At 42.7% G+C, this 19633-nt stretch overlaps 1 protein-coding gene across 1 annotated transcript in view; it reads right to left on the bottom strand.

The window, feature by feature from the left end:
- Nucleotides 1–812: 812 nt before the first annotated feature.
- Nucleotides 813–19633, bottom strand: part of OSER1 (oxidative stress responsive serine rich 1) — a 33592-nt gene continuing 14771 nt past the window's right edge. The window contains exon 4 of the mRNA XM_069243568.1: nucleotides 813–2336. Within this exon, the coding sequence (XP_069099669.1) occupies nucleotides 1652–2336 (685 nt within the window). The 3' untranslated portion in view covers nucleotides 813–1651. The remainder of the gene's footprint in view (nucleotides 2337–19633) is intronic.

The following is a 19633-nucleotide window of genomic DNA, read 5'->3' as shown; positions in this document are numbered from 1 at the left end:
TGGCAGTCAGTGGTCTAATTGTTAAAATGTTCATTGTCACATGCTAGGTGTCTCGTGGGCACAGGTTTGTTTTTCTTGAGGTCCAATACACTTCTGCATGGTTGTTCCAGGGTTGGCGTGCTGGGCTTGCTGTAGGTGTTCTTTTACGTTGGTGGAGGTTGATTGTGAATTGGACTATGGCGTAGTAGGTCCATGTGAGGTACCTGGGTGTGTTGATTGCTTAGTTTTTAAAGGATTTGAAAACAGGTGTCTAGGGTGTGTTCACCATCATGTGGGGGTCAGTGACATTTTGGGTTAGTCCCAGGTTGACGAGGCGGTCTAAAAGTGTGGGTGAGTTGGGGATTTTTTTTGGGGGGGGGGGAGGGGTGCACATTGTCATTCCACTTTCTAGATGAAAATTGAGGTACCCTAGGAGAATAAGTGTGCTGGAGTGATATTGTATTTTAAAATTGAAATGCTGCATGTAGTTTGGTCCCGCTTCTGTGGATGTAGGCCATCCGACATAGCCCTAAAAAATGATGGCAATTCCTCCTCTGGGCCTTTGTTGGGGGCTTGTCTGGGGATGTTGTAACCGGTGGGGTTAGCAGTAGTGATGTCCGCTGTCAATGCTGCAGGAAGCCATGTTTCTGTGACGAAAGGGAGGTCCGAGGAGCATCAGCTGGCAGGCTCCAGATTGTCGTGGTGCGCTCGCTGAGGGAGCAGGCATGATATTGATGTTGAGAGGGGGAGGGGGGGGGGGATGGGGGGGGAGTTGATGTTTCTTATAAGGTGTTGTGTGGTGCATGTGAAGTTATAACAAGTACATTATTCACTTAAGAAGTTATGTAAACACTTTAATGTTATGAATTTCGACAATTACATTTTTTTTCCAACAAGACCAAAACTCGACAATTTGATGAGCAGTGCGACAATTTGAAGAGCAGTGCACACACATGGTCAGCTTTCCACCATCCATGGGTAGAAGAAAGCTAATACTGTATTTTATCACCAAAACATTTGCACAACAAACTTTGGCCAAATAAATGAGTTTTGATCTCAAAGACAACAGACTCGTCAATCCGTATTTCTTCCTGGAGATGTCTAAACCTACTATCAAAGGTAATGCATTAGCTATATTTTTCATTCCATACATTTGATGTACAAGTAATCCAACTGACAAACAACTGTTTGCATGCAATCTTAACCGAAAAAATGTGTACAATTTGCTAACAGATGGAACATTTTGCAAATTAGGGAGTCCAGTTCAAGTTTCATTACATGTAGCTGAAAGGTGATCAGAGATTAAAGAAAAACTATCCTTCGACAAATGCATACGTTTTCAGAACTATGTACTCAAAGGAAATCAATCTGGGATTAAAGATTTATTAAAAGTGCGAAAAAAGCAAATTTGTGAAAGGAGCATTTTACTTAAGCAACTTCCTCATACTGTAACCCTACCCCGTATCTACTGCTTTACATTATTAGAGTTAAACAAAGGCAAAAGTTACTTTATGCGATGTGAGATTCACATTCAAAGTTATCTTTAATTATTAGCAAACCTGCCAAATAAGCAGCCTCATCTTAGAATGAAACCTAAGGTTGGGGACCTTGCAACTACTGTACCTACCAGATGTCTTGTCAAACCAGCATATATCAGCACTACTGTAATCTATTAGGTGTACATCATTTCAGCCATGTAGGACATTTCCTTAGGAATAAAAAAGTAATATTCCATGTAACCAGAAAGGTCCTCTATAGTTACGTCATCCACAGATGCCCTTGCTTCTTCTGAACAAGAGCGTGGTGATCCAGATGATCCTGTGCTTGAAATCTGGATTCTATTTTGCAGAGACTGTGAATAGTCCTCCATCACGGTCTTCTCACATTCAGAAATAATGTTCCTTAAGCCAGAAAAGGAGTACACTTCCATGTTCTGCCAGTTTGTACACTGGCATTCTTTACTTTTGCAAGTACACTCTTTAGCCGCACTGGATTTCGACACTTGCTGGAAATCCGAAGGCTGGCTTGGTTTCAGGCTCGATTCAGAAACCAATGAAATGGCAGAACTGTGATTAGCAATATCAGTATCTGAAGCTGGTTCTACAACAGATTCTTTTGAGTGTTCAAATATTCCACTGGCAAGGACTTCAAGAGTGGCAGGGGGGTCTTTTTTGGCAGAATTTCCTAGACAAACAGCACCATCTAGAGTTTCTAGTTGGATTTTATGTTTCAGTAGTGTGCCAGATATGGATGTTTTTGAACTACAGTGTGTAAACTTAGGAGGATGGAGAATTGGAGACTTGGAGCGCCTTCTCCGTTGTATTCGTACTGCCCCTCTTGAAGTCTTTCTTGTCGACCTACAAGTTGGAATAAGGAGACATTTAAATGAAAGTTATTACTGAACTCAGTGACATTGAGAAGGTACCTGAAAACCAACTTTATAGAATAATGGAGCACCAACAAAGACAGCACTTCGATATCCGTTGTGCACGTGATTACAGTTGGACATAATAACTGACGCTCATTAAGAAAACTTTGTAACAAACATTCCGATGGCTCTTCAGACAATGAGAACTGTTTAAGACTGCAACATGTTCAGATATGTATCACAATATTCTAACAGTGAAGGGTTAACACTCGGACACTATATAATGGTTGCGTGTGGGGTGTAAAACTATTATCTGTTTTATCCTCATGAGCATTTCATAACTCACAGAAATAAAAGTGGTTAAACAAAAAAACTTTACATAGTACCTAGACCCATTTGGTATTATGTGCTAAAATGATAATATAACAGCGGAATACAGCAAAACAATTAGCTACATAAAATTGTTTATTTGAAATATAGTTCAGCAAGCCCTGCTGCTAATATGTTACTCCACTGCTACATAAATCCAGAGCCCGCCCACAGATTAACATTATTGATAGGCCTAGAGTAATTTGTAGCAGTGTCTTACAGCCTTAGAACTTGGTGGGGGGCGTCATAACTCGGCGTTAGAAATGTTTGTTTTCTGCGATGCTGCTTTCTCCAACCACTCAAATGTACTATGAGTATATGAAATAGAAACTATGTTGTAAAAGATATGTCATAATTGATACTTAGCCTATAAAATGTAATTACTAGTATTTGTACACTTACTGTCTTCCAAGCCCACTGCCATCTCCTAGAGCAGTTGTACCCAAAGTGTAGCATGCAAGCATGTTGCTCAGAGGTCTCTAAAATGTTGCTGCAAGATGATCCAAACTGCAATCATTTTTTTTGCAGTTGTTACTTTGGTGGAGCATCTTTTTTTGCCCTCAGTGCGGCAAAAACTTGTTTCTCAGGTGTGAGGCAGAATGGCTGATTTTTTTTCTAGTGGTAGCATAATTCTCTGTGAGGGCACTGCAACTGTAATGAGCTACACACCGGAGTTAAGGGTAAGAGGCATCAAGAAACAGGCGAGGAGTAACGTGTTTTTTTATTGGGGGGGGGGGGGGGGGGGGGCAGTTTTAACGGAGACCTAAGGCATGTACTCATCCAGCCTCCTGCTCCCGTGCTGCCCGTGTCTTGCCAGTGCATTCTCCTCGCTAGAACAAGCGGTTTGATCCATTGTTCGTAAGAGACGATATCAACACCGCAAGAGACTGACCAGAGTGAAGGATAGTGGGCCCAGAAGGTAACCGGTTGCCTCGTGCTAATTAAAGCATTATAAAGTTCATGAAGTGTGCGCACACTAGGTGGTTTATGGAAAACAGTAAAGTGTGCGTGATGGAGCTTTATAATGGAAAACAGCAAAAGTCTGCCCGTAAATTTAAAAACTTTAAAAAGTGTGCGAGTTTTGTAGTTATTGGATGGAAAGTGTTATAACATGCACTAAGGAATTGGCAGAGTGTACACTGTTGCCACTGGATAAGTTTACAAAATTAACTGAAAAAAAAAAATAGCACTGGGATAGCGGGCTATCATAGAAAACGGTAAAGAGGTAGCAGAATAAATATAGAAACGTATACCATGCTACCTGTCAAATAATGGAGAAAAAAAAATCTAAATACTTACTCAGAGAGTGGGGGAAGTCCAGGTGTGCTGTGCGCCCCCCCCACCCCGCCTAACCCCACCACCACCACACACTTTATATTTCGTTTTGAACCCTGGTGTGAAGCCCTCAGCTTCGAACGTGGGCTACAAACAAAAGTTAGTCTTTAAAATAATGTGCCTTTATTCTCCTAGGGCAGCAACTACAACTGTCTACCACGATCGGAGGCAGACATTATTAGGTAATAATATTAACACGCATTTGCAATGCAATGTGTCTCGCATTTGAGAGCGTTAGAGCTATTGGCATTGTAAATAATAATGCTATTTTTTTTGTTTACCTATGTTTTACTTTGTATTGAGGTGGGCGTTTGTGGTGTGTGTGGTGGAATTATGCGGGTTTTATTGGAATATTAGTGAGGTAGGATAGTGTGTGAGAGCGCGAGATAGTTGGGAAAGAGTACAAGAAAGAGATGGAGAGAAGTGGAGGAGGCACACGGAGGGATGGGAGAGGTGGACCAGTGCACAGCGCGAGGAGGTACAATTAGGTAGCATGTGTTCGTAGGGAGTACAGAGAGGAGATAGGTAATGTAAGGGAGGGATGAGAGGGGGTTGTGGCAGTGGGAGAGAGATAAGAGGGGCAGTTGGTGTGTGGGGAGGAGAGGCCAGGGAGTAATGATAAGTGGGAAAGTGAGCAGTCCAGTAGCTGTGTGAAGCTGCTGAGTATCTCGCAAAGTATTAAAATAAAAAAAATGAAGCAAGAGGGAGCAAAAAATAAGCGGCGCCGATTGGATAATTTAAACACTTTATCCTGCAGTGCCTGGACATCTCCTTTTTACAGTTCTTGGAGCTCACTGAGATAGCTCAGGAAGCTGCCTCCTTGTCCAAAACAGCACTTTATAGCTTTCAGATACAGACAAATCTGAAAACACAAATGCTAAAGAGGGAGAAGCAGGCAGTGGGAGGGGGAGGGCGGAGTAGTACCTGTTGCCCTCACACAAGAAAAAAAAGACTACTGACAAAACGTTACATAATCACAAAATGATATATACTAAGATTGATATTTGCTAAAAGAGGATCGCATCTCTTCACCCGCTAGTCTCAATTTTTTTTAATTTTTTTTTTTAAAATCAGCTTAATGCCATCATGTCCCCGAATTTAATTTGACCATATATTTGGTAAATGTTTAACTTTCTCAGGTTAACTAAGAATGGCCCGTGGTCTCCCCAAACCGAAATATTATGCAGGGAGTCAAACTTCAAGAAGTCAGGCCAATACAATCCAACAGACCAATACGTAAAGAAATGTAATGGTCGAATGGGAGCCATTAGACTCTGATTTCCACTCTCTTGAAGTGAGCATTATATAACGACAGCTATGACAATAGACTCAGTTACGGAAAATAAATATTGCCATTTGAAAGAGTTTGTTGACATGTGATACCACTAAGATATCATAACAATACATTTTTCCATCAAGAGTCTGTTAACACGTAGGGTATCTTAGAATAAGATACAATTATTCTGATCGAACTCAGTGGTACCCATTTTATTGACCTCAGTAGTACTCTACTTATTAATCTCAGAAGAATGGGAAGCCAACTGGAACATGTGGAATTCAAACCTGTGACCATAAAGTATAACTGCAAATTATCTACATTGTGATTGCAAATGTAAAATATATTTAAGAAAAATGGTTTATAGTTTAACCACTAATGGTTAACTACTTCCATCTTCATCTAGGTGAAAGCTATAGGCTAACAATACAAACAGGAGAAACAAATTCATTTCAAAATACCATGTGGTTTCTTTTAGCACTCTATGGAGATGGCTCACCTTTACCCCACTATTCTCTCTCTGTTGTATTTGTTGTTGTCTTTGTTATTTAACACTGCCACTCCTAAGGAACAATAGCCCAATATTATATCTGGACTATTCATTGTAAAATTTCGATTTAAAAAAACCTGGTTGTCGGTTTACAGGATTCAAGCTTTCACACACTTTTGCACTTCCAAACGTGAACCTGGAAAGTTATCCTTAACGATTCTTAATCATGTATTTTAAAAATGTATCTTTGAACATGTTAATACGACGCCCCGGTCACAGTGCTGTTTCAAAATGACTCAACTTCTATACAAGAGATAAGTACGCAGATATATTCAGTGTAAAAGCACGCATGGGTAGGCTAAATGTATTGCATAATTTGCAATTTGTCACACACATGCATTTTACTATTTAAATAGCATTAAAAATTGATCAAAACAAGTATGGACATTCATGTGTGTCAATTTTCTGTCAAAATGCTGTAAATGTGACAAAATGAAAATGTCACTTACCCAGTGTACATCTGTTCGTGGCATCAGTCGCTGAGATTCACATGGTATGCATGAGCTCGCCATCTGGTGTTGGGTCGGAGTGTTACAAGTTGTTTTTCTTCGAAGAAGTGTTTTCGAGTCACGGGACCGAGTGACTCCACCTTCTGTGCTCATTGCGCATGGGCGTCGACTCCATCTTCGATTGTTTTCCCCGCAGAGGGTGAGGTAGGAGTTGTACTATAGTAATAGTGCCCGCGCAATGAAAAATGTAAGTATGTACCTATTAAAGGATTAAGTAATATATATACAAATGTACAAAATTGAAGGTAACTTCTGAACTGCTACAGGCTTCCGGGGAGGTGGGTGGGTCCATGTGAATCTCAGCGACTGATGCCACGAACAGATGTACACTGGGTAAGTGACATTTTCAGTTCGATGGCATCTGTCGCTGTAGATACACATGGTATGCATAGACTAGTAAGCAGTTAGTTCCCCATAAGCGGTGGTTTAGCCTGTAGGAGTAGAAGTTGACTGAAATAGAGTTCTTAATACAGCTTGACCTACTGTAGCTTGTTGTGCGGATAGCACATCTATACAGTAGTGTTTGGTGAATGTGTGAGGCGTAGACCAAGTGGCTGCCTTACATATTTCTTGTATTGGGATGTTTCCTAAAAAGGCCATTGAAGCACCTTTTTTCCTTGTTGAATGTGCCCTGGGAGTAATGGGCAGTTGTCTTTTTGCTTTAAGGTAGCAGATTTGGATGCATTTAACTATCCATCTGGCTATACCTTGTTTTGATATTGGGTTACCTGCATGAGGTTTTTGGAATGCAATAAATAGCTGTTTAGTTTTTCTGATGTTCTTCGTTCTGTCAATGTAGTACATTAATGCTCTTTTGACATCTAATGTATGTAGTGCTCTTTCAGCCACAGAATCTGGCTGTGGGAAGAATACTGGTAATTCTACCGTTTGATTTAGATGGAATGGAGAAATAACTTTTGGTAAAAATTTTGGATTAGGTCGTAGGACGACCTTATTTTTATGTATTTGTATAAAAGGCTCTTGTGTTGTGAACGCTTGAATTTCACTTACTCTTCTTAGAGATGTAATGGCGATGAGAAAGGCAACTTTCCAGGTGAGGAATTGTATTCCACAAGAGTGCATGGGTTCGAAGGGTGGGCCCATGAGTCTTGTTAGAACCACGTTTAGGTTCCATGAAGGAACAGGTGGTGTTCTTGGTGGTATAATTCTTTTAAGCCCTTCTATGAATGCTTTGATAACTGGTATCCTATACAAGGAAGTCGAATATGTAGTTTGCAGGTATGCAGATATTGCTGCAAGGTGTATTTTAATAGAAGAGAAGGCTAGCTTTGCTTTTTGTAAATGGAGCAAGTAATTTACTATATGTTTTGGAGTTGCCTCTAGTGGTTGTATCTGATTATGATGGCAGTACCAAACAAATCTTTTCCACTTACTTGCGTAGCAGTGTCTAGTGGATGGCCTTCTGGCCTGCTTTATGACTTCCATACACTCTTGGCTAAGTTGTAAGTGTCCGAATTCTAGGATTTCAGGAGCCAGATTGCTAGATTCAGCGATGCTGGGTCCGGGTGTCTGATCTGTTGGTTGTGTTGCGTTAACAGATCTGGTTTGTTGGGCAGTTTGATGTGTGGTACTACAGACAGATCTAGCAGTGTTGTGTACCAGGGTTGTCTTGCCCACGTTGGTGCTATTAAAATGAGTTTGAGTTTGTTTTGACTCAATTTGTTTACTAGGTAAGGAAGGAGAGGGAGAGGAGGAAAAGCGTAAGCAAATATTCCTGACCAGTTCATCCATAGGGCATTGCCTTGGGATTGCTTGTGTGGGTATCTGGACGCGAAGTTTTGGCATTTTGCGTTCTCTTTTGTTGCAAATAAGTCTATTTGTGGTGTTCCCCAGAGTGTGAAGTAGGTGTTCAGAATTTGTGGGTGGATTTCCCATTCGTGAACTTGCTGGTGATCTCGAGAGAGATTGTCTGCCAGCTGATTCTGGATCCCCGGAATAAACTGTGCTATTAGACCAATTTGATGGTGGATAGCCCACTTCCATATTTTTTGAGCTAACAAGCTTAACTGCGTTGAATGTGTTCCTCCTTGTTTGTTTAGATAATACATCGTTGTCATGTTGTCTGTTTTGACAAGGATGTATTTGTGGGTTATGATTGGTTGGAAAGCTTTTAGTGCTTGAAAAACTGCTAATAATTCTAGATGATTTATATGCAGTTTTGTTTGATGTATGTTCCATTGTCCTCTTATGTTGTGTTGATTGAGATGTGCTCCCCACCCTGTCATGGAAGCATCTGTTGTTATTACGTACTGTGGCACTGGGTCTTGGAAAGGCCGCCCTATGTTTAAATTTATACTGTTCCACCATAGAAGCGATAGGTAAGTTTGGCGGTCTAGCAACACCAGATCTAGAAGGTGACCCTGTGCTTGAGACCACTGTGAGGCTAGGCACTGTTGTAAGGGCCTCATGTGCAGTCTTGCGTTTGGGACAATGGCTATGCATGAGGACATCATGCCTAGGAGCTGTAGTATTGTTCTTGCTTGTATTGTTTGGTTTGGAGACATGTGTTGAATGACCCTGTTGAAATTGTGGATCCTTTGTGGAGTTGGCGTTGCTACTCCTTTTGTTGTGTCTATTATGGCTCCTAGATATTGCTGTACTTTGCTTGGCAGAATGTTTGATTTTGCAAAGTTGACGGTGAACCCTAAATTGTAGAGGGTTTGTATGACTTGATTTGTGTGGTTTGAGCATTGTGTGAGCGAACTGGTTTTGATTAGCCAGTCGTCTAGATACGGGAACACATGTATTTGCTGCCTTCTGATGTGTGCAGCGACTACTGCTAGGCACTTTGTGAATACTCTTGGAGCGGTTGTTAAACCAAAAGGCAATACTTTGAATTGGTAATGTATTCCTTTGAATACAAACCTTAGATATTTCCTGTGTGATTGATGGATTGGTATATGGAAATATGCGTCCTTGAGGTCTAGGGTTGTCATGTAGTCGTGTTTTCTGAGCAATGGTAACACTTCTTGTAGTGTGACCATGTGAAAGTGGTCTGATTTGATGAATGTGTTTACTACCCTGAGGTCTAGAATTGGTCTCAGTGTTTCGTCCTTTTTTGGTATCAAGAAGTACAGTGAATAAACTCCTGTGTTTATTTGTGTGCTTGGTACTAATTCTATTGCATTTTTTTGCAGTAGTGCTTGAACTTCTATCTCTAGAAGTTGTGAATGGTATTTTGATAAATTTTGTGATTTTGGTGGTATGTCTGGAGGGAATTGCATGAATTCTATGCAATAACCATGTTGGATAATTGCTAGGACCCATGTATCTGTAGTTATTTTGTCCCATGCTTCGTAATATTGATGTATCCTCCCCCCCACTGGTGTTGTGTGGGAGGGGTGAGTGACGTGTGAGTCACTGCTTGTTGGTAGTGTTTTTGGGGCTTTGAAATCTTCCTCTATTCCTAGGAAATTGCCCCCCTCTATACTGGCCCCGAAAACCTCCCCTGTACTGTCCCTGGTAGGTGGGCGGTGCGGACTGTGAGGTGCTAGCTTGTGTGGCCTGACCCCGAAACCCTCCTCTAAAAGGTGTTTTGCGGAAGGTGTTATAAGATCCTCTGCTCTGCGGGGAGTAGAGTGCGCCCATGGCCTTGGCAGTGTCAGTGTCCTTCTTGAGCTTTTCTATAGCTGTGTCGACCTCCGGACCGAACAGAAGTTTCTCGTTTACTGGCATGTTAAGCACTGCCTGCTGAATTTCTGGCTTGAATCCAGACGTTCTGAGCCATGCGTGCCTACGGATGGTAACCGACGTATTAATGGTTCTTGCGGCCGTGTCTGCTGCATCCATGGAGGAGCGTATTTGATTGTTGGAAATGTTTTGACCCTCCTCAACAACCTGTTTTGCTCTTTTTTGCAGATCTTTTGGGAGATGTTCAATGAGATGCTGCATCTCATCCCAGTGGGCTCTGTCGTATCGCGCTAGCAGCGCTTGTGAATTTGCGATGCGCCACTGGTTTGCTGCTTGGACAGCAACCCTCTTCCCGGCTGCATCGAACTTCCTACTTTCTTTATCTGGGGGAGGTGCATCCCCAGAAGTGTGTGAGTTTGCCCGTTTTCTGGCAGCCCCTACCACCACAGAGTCTGGTGGCAGCTGAGAGGTGATGAAGACAGGGTCCGTAGGAGGCGCCTTATACTTTTTGTCCACCCTAGGCGTCACTGCCCTACTTTTAACTGGCTCCTTGAAAATGTCTTTTGCATGGCGTAGCATGCCTGGGAGCATCGGCAGGCTTTGGTAGGAGCTGTGGGTTGAGGAGAGGGTGTTAAATAAAAAATCATCCTCTACTTGTTCCGAGTGTAGTTCCACATTATGGAATAGAGCTGCTCTAGCCACCACTTGTGAGTAGGCTGTGCTGTCTTCCGGTGGTGATGGCCTAGTTGGGTATGTGTCTGGGCTGTTATCAGACACTGGTGCGTCGTACAAGTCCCACGCATCCTGATCTTGGTCGTCGTGGCTCATGGCGGTGTGAGCTGGCGAATGTGACTGGGTGTAAGTTGGCGAAGCCGGAGTTACAGGTGGAGGCGAGGGAGGAGGTGTTACCTTTTGTGTTGTGTCTTGCTGAGGAGTAAACTGAAGCGTTCTCTTTCGTTTGACAGGTGGAAGGGTACTGATCTTCCCAGTTCCCTGCTGAATAAAGATACGCTTTTGCGTGTGATCCACGTCAGTGGATTGCAGTTCTTGTTCAAATCTATGTTTCTTCAGTTGAGAAGACATAGAATGCTCTTCGGTATAGGAGCCAGAAACAGGGTCTGATGTCGCTTTTTTCGGCTCCGAAAGCCCTGTCGATTGTTTTTTCGGCTCCGAGGTAACCTTCCTCTTTTTCTGTGCCGAAAATTCTTGGCCTCTATGGTCTTCGGCGCCACTGTCTCGGCGTCGATCGGTGTCGACACCGAACTCTCGGTGTCGATGCTTCTGTTTAGCACTCTCTCGGTCCCGAGGAGGCTGCGTGCCGGTGTCTCGACCGAAGTCGGACGATCTCGACACTGAGTGGGCCTTTTTCGGTGCCGATTGTTGGTCACCGAGAATTTGGGTGGAGCCATGGCCGGTTGGCAGTGGCGTCCCCTGGGCCTTCTTTCCTTTTTTAAGGTTTGATCTCGACGTCTTACTCACAGTTCTTGTAGAGTGTAGCTCGTCGGAGTCTGAATCCTGGATGGAAAAGGATTCCTCCTGTTCTTCTTCTGTCTCGAACTGTCGACGCTCTTTCGGCGTGGACGCCATCTGCAGTCTTCTCGCTCGACGGTCGCGCAGAGTTTTTCGGGACCGGAACGCCCGACAGGCCTCGCAGGATTCTTCACTGTGCTCGGGTGACAGGCACAGATTACAGACCGAGTGCAGGTCCGTATAAGGATATTTGTTGTGGCATTCGGGGCAGAATCGAAACGGGGTCCGATCCATCGGCGTTGTCCTCCACGCGGTCGGGCCGACTAGGCCCCGACGGGGTGCCGAAATCTACCCCGAAGGGCACCGAAGCGCTTCGATGTTCAACGCGTCGTCGTATGTGTCTATCTCTAACCGGATCGCAACGATACCGTCGAAAATCTTCCGTCTTCAGCTATCTTTCCGTTCCGAAACTCGGAGCGACATGAACACGTCCGAACCCGATGGCGGAAAGAAAACAATCGAAGATGGAGTCGACGCCCATGCGCAATGAGCACAGAAGGTGGAGTCACTCGGTCCCGTGACTCGAAAACACTTCTTCGAAGAAAAACAACTTGTAACACTCCGACCCAACACCAGATGGCGAGCTCATGCATACCATGTGTATCTACAGCGACAGATGCCATCGAACATGTAGTTATGCAAGCCCTGAGTAAAAATAACGCAGTGCATGAAATAGCGTGCATGTGATGGGATTAACACATTTCTCGCATCTGCACTGTTAGCGCAATACTGTAAATAAACATCCTTCGCAAGTACAAAGAGCAGAATTCCTTCGCCCCTCCCACAAAGATTTTATTTGAAATAAAAAACATGCTATAAGGGCTCGACCATCTGAAAATGAAAAGAAAACAAGCATTTGCAATTAAAATGGATCTTGCGTATGCCCAAGTTAGAGCTACTAGTGTTGTAAATCCCCAACTGGACTTCTCTTGTCACATAAAAAGAACAAGCATTTGCAATGCACTAGGGTCTCGCATTTCTCGGAGTTACAGCTATTCCCAGTTGTAAACTCCCAACCGGAATTTTCTTGCGCTAAAAGAAAAACAGCGCGATCGTGCTGCTACAGTTCACTCGTAATAATACCTATTGGCAAAAGTGCAATTATGAACGTAACCGGCAAAAGTGCAATTAACTGTGTAACAATGCCGATAGTATGCAAAGCGCTAGACTTCTGCCCAGCGAGCCACACTACGAAAATAGAGAAAAAGTAGTCCACAAACCTGACGGGAAACAGCGAGCCTCGCATGTTTTCTGTACTTGGTTGCTGCGCTCAAGGAGGGCTAACCACCGGAAAAGGCATGAAGTATGCGTGCCTTCCACTAATCAAAGCAAGCAGATTCTAACAGGCAAGCCAACATGCCAATAAAAGACACGGACCTGACTTCGACGGGGTTCCGAGCCCTTTTCTAATATCTAAAGCGTCTCGTTAGCGATAAGCATGCACAAGCGCATGCGACTCGTGCTCGACCCTAAAAATAAGCCAGTTGACATAAGCAAGCCGATTCAAAGTGCCACGGCCAGCATGAGCGCAAAGAAGATACAAAAGGAAAAAAAAGAGTTTGCTTGCAGTCAAATGTACCGGCAAATGCGCAATTATCCCTGTAACAGGGTTGAAGGCCAAGGCGGTAACAAAACTGTCACAAAAAGGGAAAAACGTAAAGCATTTACCAATGATAAAGGGCATTTGAAAGGCAGGCCAATGAACGAGTGATAGTAATGGGCGTGCCGTGGGTGCGGTTAAAAGCCCACAGAGAGATTTCAACAGGCCACAGCGCTTTCGTGCTCGACCTAAAAAAATACGTAGGTAAAAAAATACAACTTTTGATTAAGCAAGCTGTTGGTTTACTTAGAATTAAAGAGTGCTGGGGAAGTGCGCAGGATTCCCTTTTCAGCATGTTTTATTGCTCAGAACCAGGTTCTTGGCTGCTGCCGGCAGCTTTCCAGTCTCTCCCAATACAGAGAGACAGGCTGCTCTTGGCAAAAGCAGCCTTTCAAACGCAGGGTGTGGATCTTGTCGAGCAGCTGCTGCAGGGGTCTGGTGAGGCTCTTTTTTTCTCCTCTTCATGGTGGTGTGCTGAATTTACTCAAGGCTAATATATTTTTTCAAATCTCTCTATTGATTTTCATACAAACGTGTGGAGAGCTGCCCCCTAGCACAAGCACAGAAAGATTGAGGCTTTTATTACATATCAAAGCACAGAATCCCTCGCACAAGGCACAAATTTCATTCTAAAGAGCTCATTTGTAAGAACTGACATCACAGAACCTCCCTGCCTGTTGACTATATAGCTCAGATGCCACCCAGACTCTCCCTGTGCCCCTGACCACACCTCTCCCTAAGGACATGTCCTCCATGGCTTGTCTCCACACCTTAAAATTGAAGGCTGATATTAACAGATAATTAATTACTTTCCTTTCAGTCTAGACTGTGCTGGGCTCTCCACATTTGCATAGTTTGCAGGCAATTAATTCCTTTTCCATAGGTTGTCTTTGGGCTTGGTGCAGTTACAGCATTTCACATCTCAACCCATTATGAAACAGCAGATTAGAGGTACAATGAGGCAGTTTGACAATTAACCTACCGAGAGATAAACTTATGTATTAGGTGATTATTGTTTTTTTTTTTTTTTTTTTTTTTTAAACTTCCTCTGTAGTCACATTTATTTACGCCTGATGTCAATATTTATGCTAAGCAAAGTGAGGATTTTCGTAAAATGTAGTCTATGAGGCAAATAAAATATTCCAGTAGAACTTTAATATTGCAATTCTAATTGTTAATTACTTTTGAAGCAAAATGTATAATACAAATTCATATGTACTTGCAGACATTAGACGTTAAGTTGTCCACCACAGACTGCATACCTTCTGACTACCTGCTTGACTCCGCCCCTTTTATCCCACCTCCACACTGTCCCTATTTTAGGATTCCTACCATTGTTCTCAATTGCAGCACTGAAAGGAACCGTGTTTGTGCTACATCTGATTTGCATTTATAGCTCCAGAAATGCAGAGGTCACTGTGGAGAAGATCAGGGTAGATGCTGTGAATACATACGATACATATGGACCCCTGAATGCATCAATCTGTAGTCAGAATTTCATATGGTGGACAGTAACCAGTGTCTGTTTCTGACAGGTTTTGCTCATTTTGAAGGCATTGGAATACAGTGCCTATCTGTGTGCCCCATTATAATATTTTCTTGCACCCTTGAATATGAATGGATTGCTAAGCGAAATAATGCGATCAGCTGTCACCCATCAAGCAACCAAATGGAGCCTGTGGGCCTCTCAGAAATAATGGCTCTTTCAGTTGTGCATGTTGCTCTTTTGCTCAGGGACTAAATATTTGGCTACAGGCAGTTATCGCTGCAATTTATAAGTGACCAATGCTTCCAAATCAGACGTGCAGCTGCCCGTGGCCATTTACACTTCTTTCTCACTATGGGACTGGAAAGTAGTGTCGTTCTGTCCTGGTCATGTAAAGGCAATGGCAAAACACAACCTTGCGCCATCAGCAACAGAGCAGCCTAGGCCAATGACAAAAAATGTCATTGCACTGGAAAAACATTGGTGCTTTCCATGCACAGGCAAACCCTTTATGAATAACAGGCACAGGTCTGCCCGGCCCCCGAGAAGGAGGGGGTTGTGGGGGACTGAAGCAGGCAGGTCAGCCCCTTTCATTCCTCTGGGTAAATGGCGTGAGACCAATGTAGCCAAAGCCCCTTTCACTAGAAGGCCTCAGAAAGCAACCCTTTTACTAAACAAAATCCCCTCAGTAAAAATACAAATTCCTCAGCTGGCAGGAAGGGAGGCTGCAAACACCATGTCAACAAACGCTGCCAGCCAAACATTCCACTCACAGCATTTGTCACAACACCCACCACACTCATTGAAAGGCCTGAGTGGCCAGGGGGATATGTCCACAAAGGTTCTGCCAACATAAAAAAAAATAATAAAAAAAAAAAAACACAAGCATTTGCAACAGGTTTCGCACAAGTTAATTTTCATCTTTTGTCAACAGCGCCCATGAGCAAAAACAAAGAGAACTTTAAGTCAGCAGAGCAGAAGGAAGATTTATGCCCCCCAATATAGATAAGCAATGCCCTGTGTGCCATGTCTTGAGTGCTGGCAGGGAGGGGCCCTGGAGAAAAAGAGACTCTCAGTGATGCCATGTGAGGGCATATGTTTTTTTTTTTTTATTCAGCAAAATAAGCTTATTTTAGGAGCAGGATGGAGGACAGCACTGGAATAAAGCCAAAACAAATGTCAGGGACATGGGAACTGAATGCTGCAGTAAAAATGCAGGCAGCTACCAGCCTAAAAGGGAGCAGCAAAGAAATGTCAAAAATAGTCCCTCACAGCTAAAGAAACTAAAGTGGAAAGATACAGTACTAGGTCACTGCTCTGATACAGAAAAAGGAGGGAGAAAAAGGCAGAACTTACCACTAGCAAGTAAGAATTTTTAAAAGGCAGTTCAACAGACAAATTAAATTGCTTTAACCCACAGTATAAGTATACAAAAAATATACACCAGGTTGAACGCTAACACTCGCCGTAAAAAAATCATGCGAGGTCGAGTTTAATTGAGGATTCTACAACGAAACACGCAGGGAAGGCCTTTATCTGTACATAAACGCAAACTCAGATAACACTATAAATCGCATGTATTCTTCATGGAAAACGAATACAAATGAGTGCCTACTGACGAACACGAAAGGCAGGAAACAATTAAATGAAATAGTCCATCCAAACAACATAAAAACAATCCAAGTGTAATTAAACTATACTTGGCCAGTGCTCCTCAGCCAAGAACAGGAAGTGACACATCGGTTGCCAAACGAGTTGGGAGGCAGCAAAAAAAGAGCGACACTGCCTTCAACCTATGGTAAGCGGCAGGCGGGAGCAAAGTCCTTTACTTATTCCAACAGGTCTTGCAGACATCACATGCGAAATTTAGGCTCGACCTAAAATCTAGCCAGTGAAAGTGCATCTCTTCTGCCAGTTGCATCTAGGTAAGCCGTGGAACTGTCAAACACATTATATGTGCATTATTCTAAGTCGACGCACGCATCTTACTAAAATGCACTGACCCATGAGTGCTCCGATACAGGAGCTGTAAGGGACACAAATCTTAACGTGGATGTTGGAACGGTGGAACTCGTCAGAGGCTTTCCCTAGAGCGTTACTAGGGATTTTTAAAGCCTGAACGGTGTGGGAATTTGACATTTGAGGAGAATAGTAGAAAGGTGTACTAAGGAAACCTGCAATGAGTGACAATTAGGAGATTGTGGAAAATAGCCTTACTTGTCTTTGGTAAGCTCATTGACAGGGTACAATTATAAATCCTATCAATGTTGACAAGTTTTTTTAGTAACAAAATGCCCTGGAAAAATACAATGTACATGACTTTTAAAAACAATTTCTTGAGAATAGCCATTAAACACTGAAGCCTGGTCTTTAAATTCGATGAAATTTTGATTAAACTTTTACTGACCTAGGATGGGCCCCGAGATGTAGATGGTCTCTATGATAAATGTGCCCACAAATGCAGGCATATACGTCTAATTTACATGGATTCACTCTGCACACAAAATCCATTATGATACTCTCCCCTGTTTTAATCATATTACCAACACATCTGTCCACAAATGTTCTGGTTCTGCTGCAATTCAGATGTTGATCAATACATACATTTTCTCTAACTTACCCACTGTACTTCTGTTCGTGGCATGTAGTGCTGCAGATTCACATGCTATGCATTATTCCGTCATCTAGTGTTGGGCTCGGAGTGTTACAAGTTGTTTTTCTTAGAAGAGGTCTTTTCAGAGTCACGGGGTCGAGTGACTCCTCCTCTAGGTCATACTGCGCATGAACATTGACTCCATTGTTAGATTGTTTTCCCGCAAAAGGGTGTAGGAAGGAGTGATAGAGTGTAAGAATGTGAATGTTCTATAAAAAATAGTAAGTAAAAAATAGATGTCCATGCAAATGTATCTACATATGTACAAATAATAAAACTGCAACGACTACAGGCCCCTGGGGAGGAGGGACGGTGCATATGAATCTGCAGCACTACATGTCACGAACAGATGTGATGTACACTGGGTAAGTGACATTTTCCGTTCGATGGTGTGTGCAGCTGTGGATACAAATACTATGCATAGACTACAAAGCAGTTACTCTCCCCAAAAATTGTGGTGGCTAGCCTGTAGGAGTTGAAGTTGTTTGAAATAATGTTCTTAAGACAGCTTGGCCAACATTGGCTTGTTGCTTTGAAAATACATCTACACAATAATGTTTCGTAAATGTATGAGGAGTAGACCATGTGGCAGCTTTACATATGTCTGCCATTGGTATGTTTCCTAAGAATGCCATAGACGCACCTTTCTTTCTAGTAGGTGTGGTCAAACGTTGTCTTTTTGCCTTAATGTAACATGTTTCTATGCATTTAAGAATCGATCTTTCTGATCCTTGTTTAGCAACAGGATTGCCTTTATGTGGTTGTTGAAAAGCAACGAAAAGTTGTTTTGTTTTCCTAAATTCTTTAGTTCTATCTATATGGTACATTAGAGCTCTTTTGAGGTCAAGAGTATGAAAGACTCTTTCTGCCACAGACAGAGTCTGGCTGTGGAAAGAAGGCTGTCCATTCCACTCTTTGGTTTGAAAAGGTGATACCACTTTTGGCAGAAATTTGGGATTTGTTCTAAGTACAACTTTATGTTTGTTTGCTTGGGAACGATTCCTCTAGAGTGGATGCTTGTATTTCACGAACTCTTCGCAATGAAGTAATAGCTACTAGGAAGGCGACCTTACATGTCAAAAATATAATCTCACAAGAATGCATGGGTTTGAAAGGTGGGCACACAAGTCTGGTGAGTGTGATATTTAGATTCCAAGTAGGAACAGGTGGGGTTCTAGGTGGAATAATATGTTTTAATCCTTCCATAAAGGCTTTTATAACTGTAACTCTGACTAGAGAGGTGTGTTGAAGTCAGCAAGTATGCCGATATTGCAGTAAGATGGATTTTAATGGATGAGAAAGCTAGATTTGATTTCTGCAAATGAAGTAGATAGCATACAATATCTTGTAGTGATGCTGTAAGGGGGGGGATCAGTGTTTTTAGGTTGACAGTAGAAAACAAATATTTTCCATTTGTTAGCATAACATTGTCTAGTGGTAGGTTTATGTCCCTGCTTGAGCACTTCCATGCATTCTAATGGAAGTTTTAGGTATCCAAGCTCTATGGACTTCAGGAGCCAAATCGCGAAGTTGAGAGCACTGGGGTTTGGATGCCTGATTTGACCTTTGTTTTGTATGAACAAATCCGGTCTGTTTGGAGTGAGGTACTACTGACAGGTCTAGGAGTGTGGTGTACCAAATGTTGTCGTGCCCACGTTGGGGCTATGAATATCATGGTGAGAGATGTCAGACGTAGTTTGTTGACCAGAAAGGGAAGGAGTGGGAGAGGAGGAAAAGTGTAAGCAAATATCCCTGACCAACTGATCCATAGAGCATTGCCCTTGGATAGGGGATGTGGGAATCTGGATGCAAAGTTTGGCATTTTGCTTGTTGCAAATAAGCCTACGTCTGGTGTTCCCCACTTTTGAAGTACCTGAAAGTGAATCTCCCATTTGTGTGACTATTGATGGGTTCTGCTTAGGAGATCAGCTAGCTGATTGTGTATTCCTGGAATGTATTCTGACAATAGATGAACGCGATTGTGAATTGCCCATTTCCATATTGTCTGGGCTAAAAGGGACAAGTGAGATGAATGTGTCCCGCCTTGTTTCTTCAGGTAATACATGGTCGTCATATTGTCTGTTTTTATCAGAACATTCTTGTGTTTGAGAAGGGGTTGAAATGCTTTTAGGGCAAGGAACACAGCTAATAATTCTAAATGATTTATGTGAACATTTATTTGTTTGGAATCCCATTCCCCTTGAATGGTAAGGTTGTTGAGATGAGCTCCCCAACCTATCATTGATGCATCTGTTGTTATTGTGGTCTGAGGCACAGGGTCTTGAAATGACCGCCCCTTCATTAAATTGCTGAGATTCCACCATTGA

This window comes from Pleurodeles waltl, chromosome 7, assembly GCF_031143425.1.
Source record: "Pleurodeles waltl isolate 20211129_DDA chromosome 7, aPleWal1.hap1.20221129, whole genome shotgun sequence".
Lineage (NCBI taxonomy): Eukaryota > Metazoa > Chordata > Amphibia > Caudata > Salamandridae > Pleurodeles > Pleurodeles waltl.
Note: the sequence above shows the minus strand (reverse complement) of the source record. Positions and strands in the feature narration are given on the sequence as shown.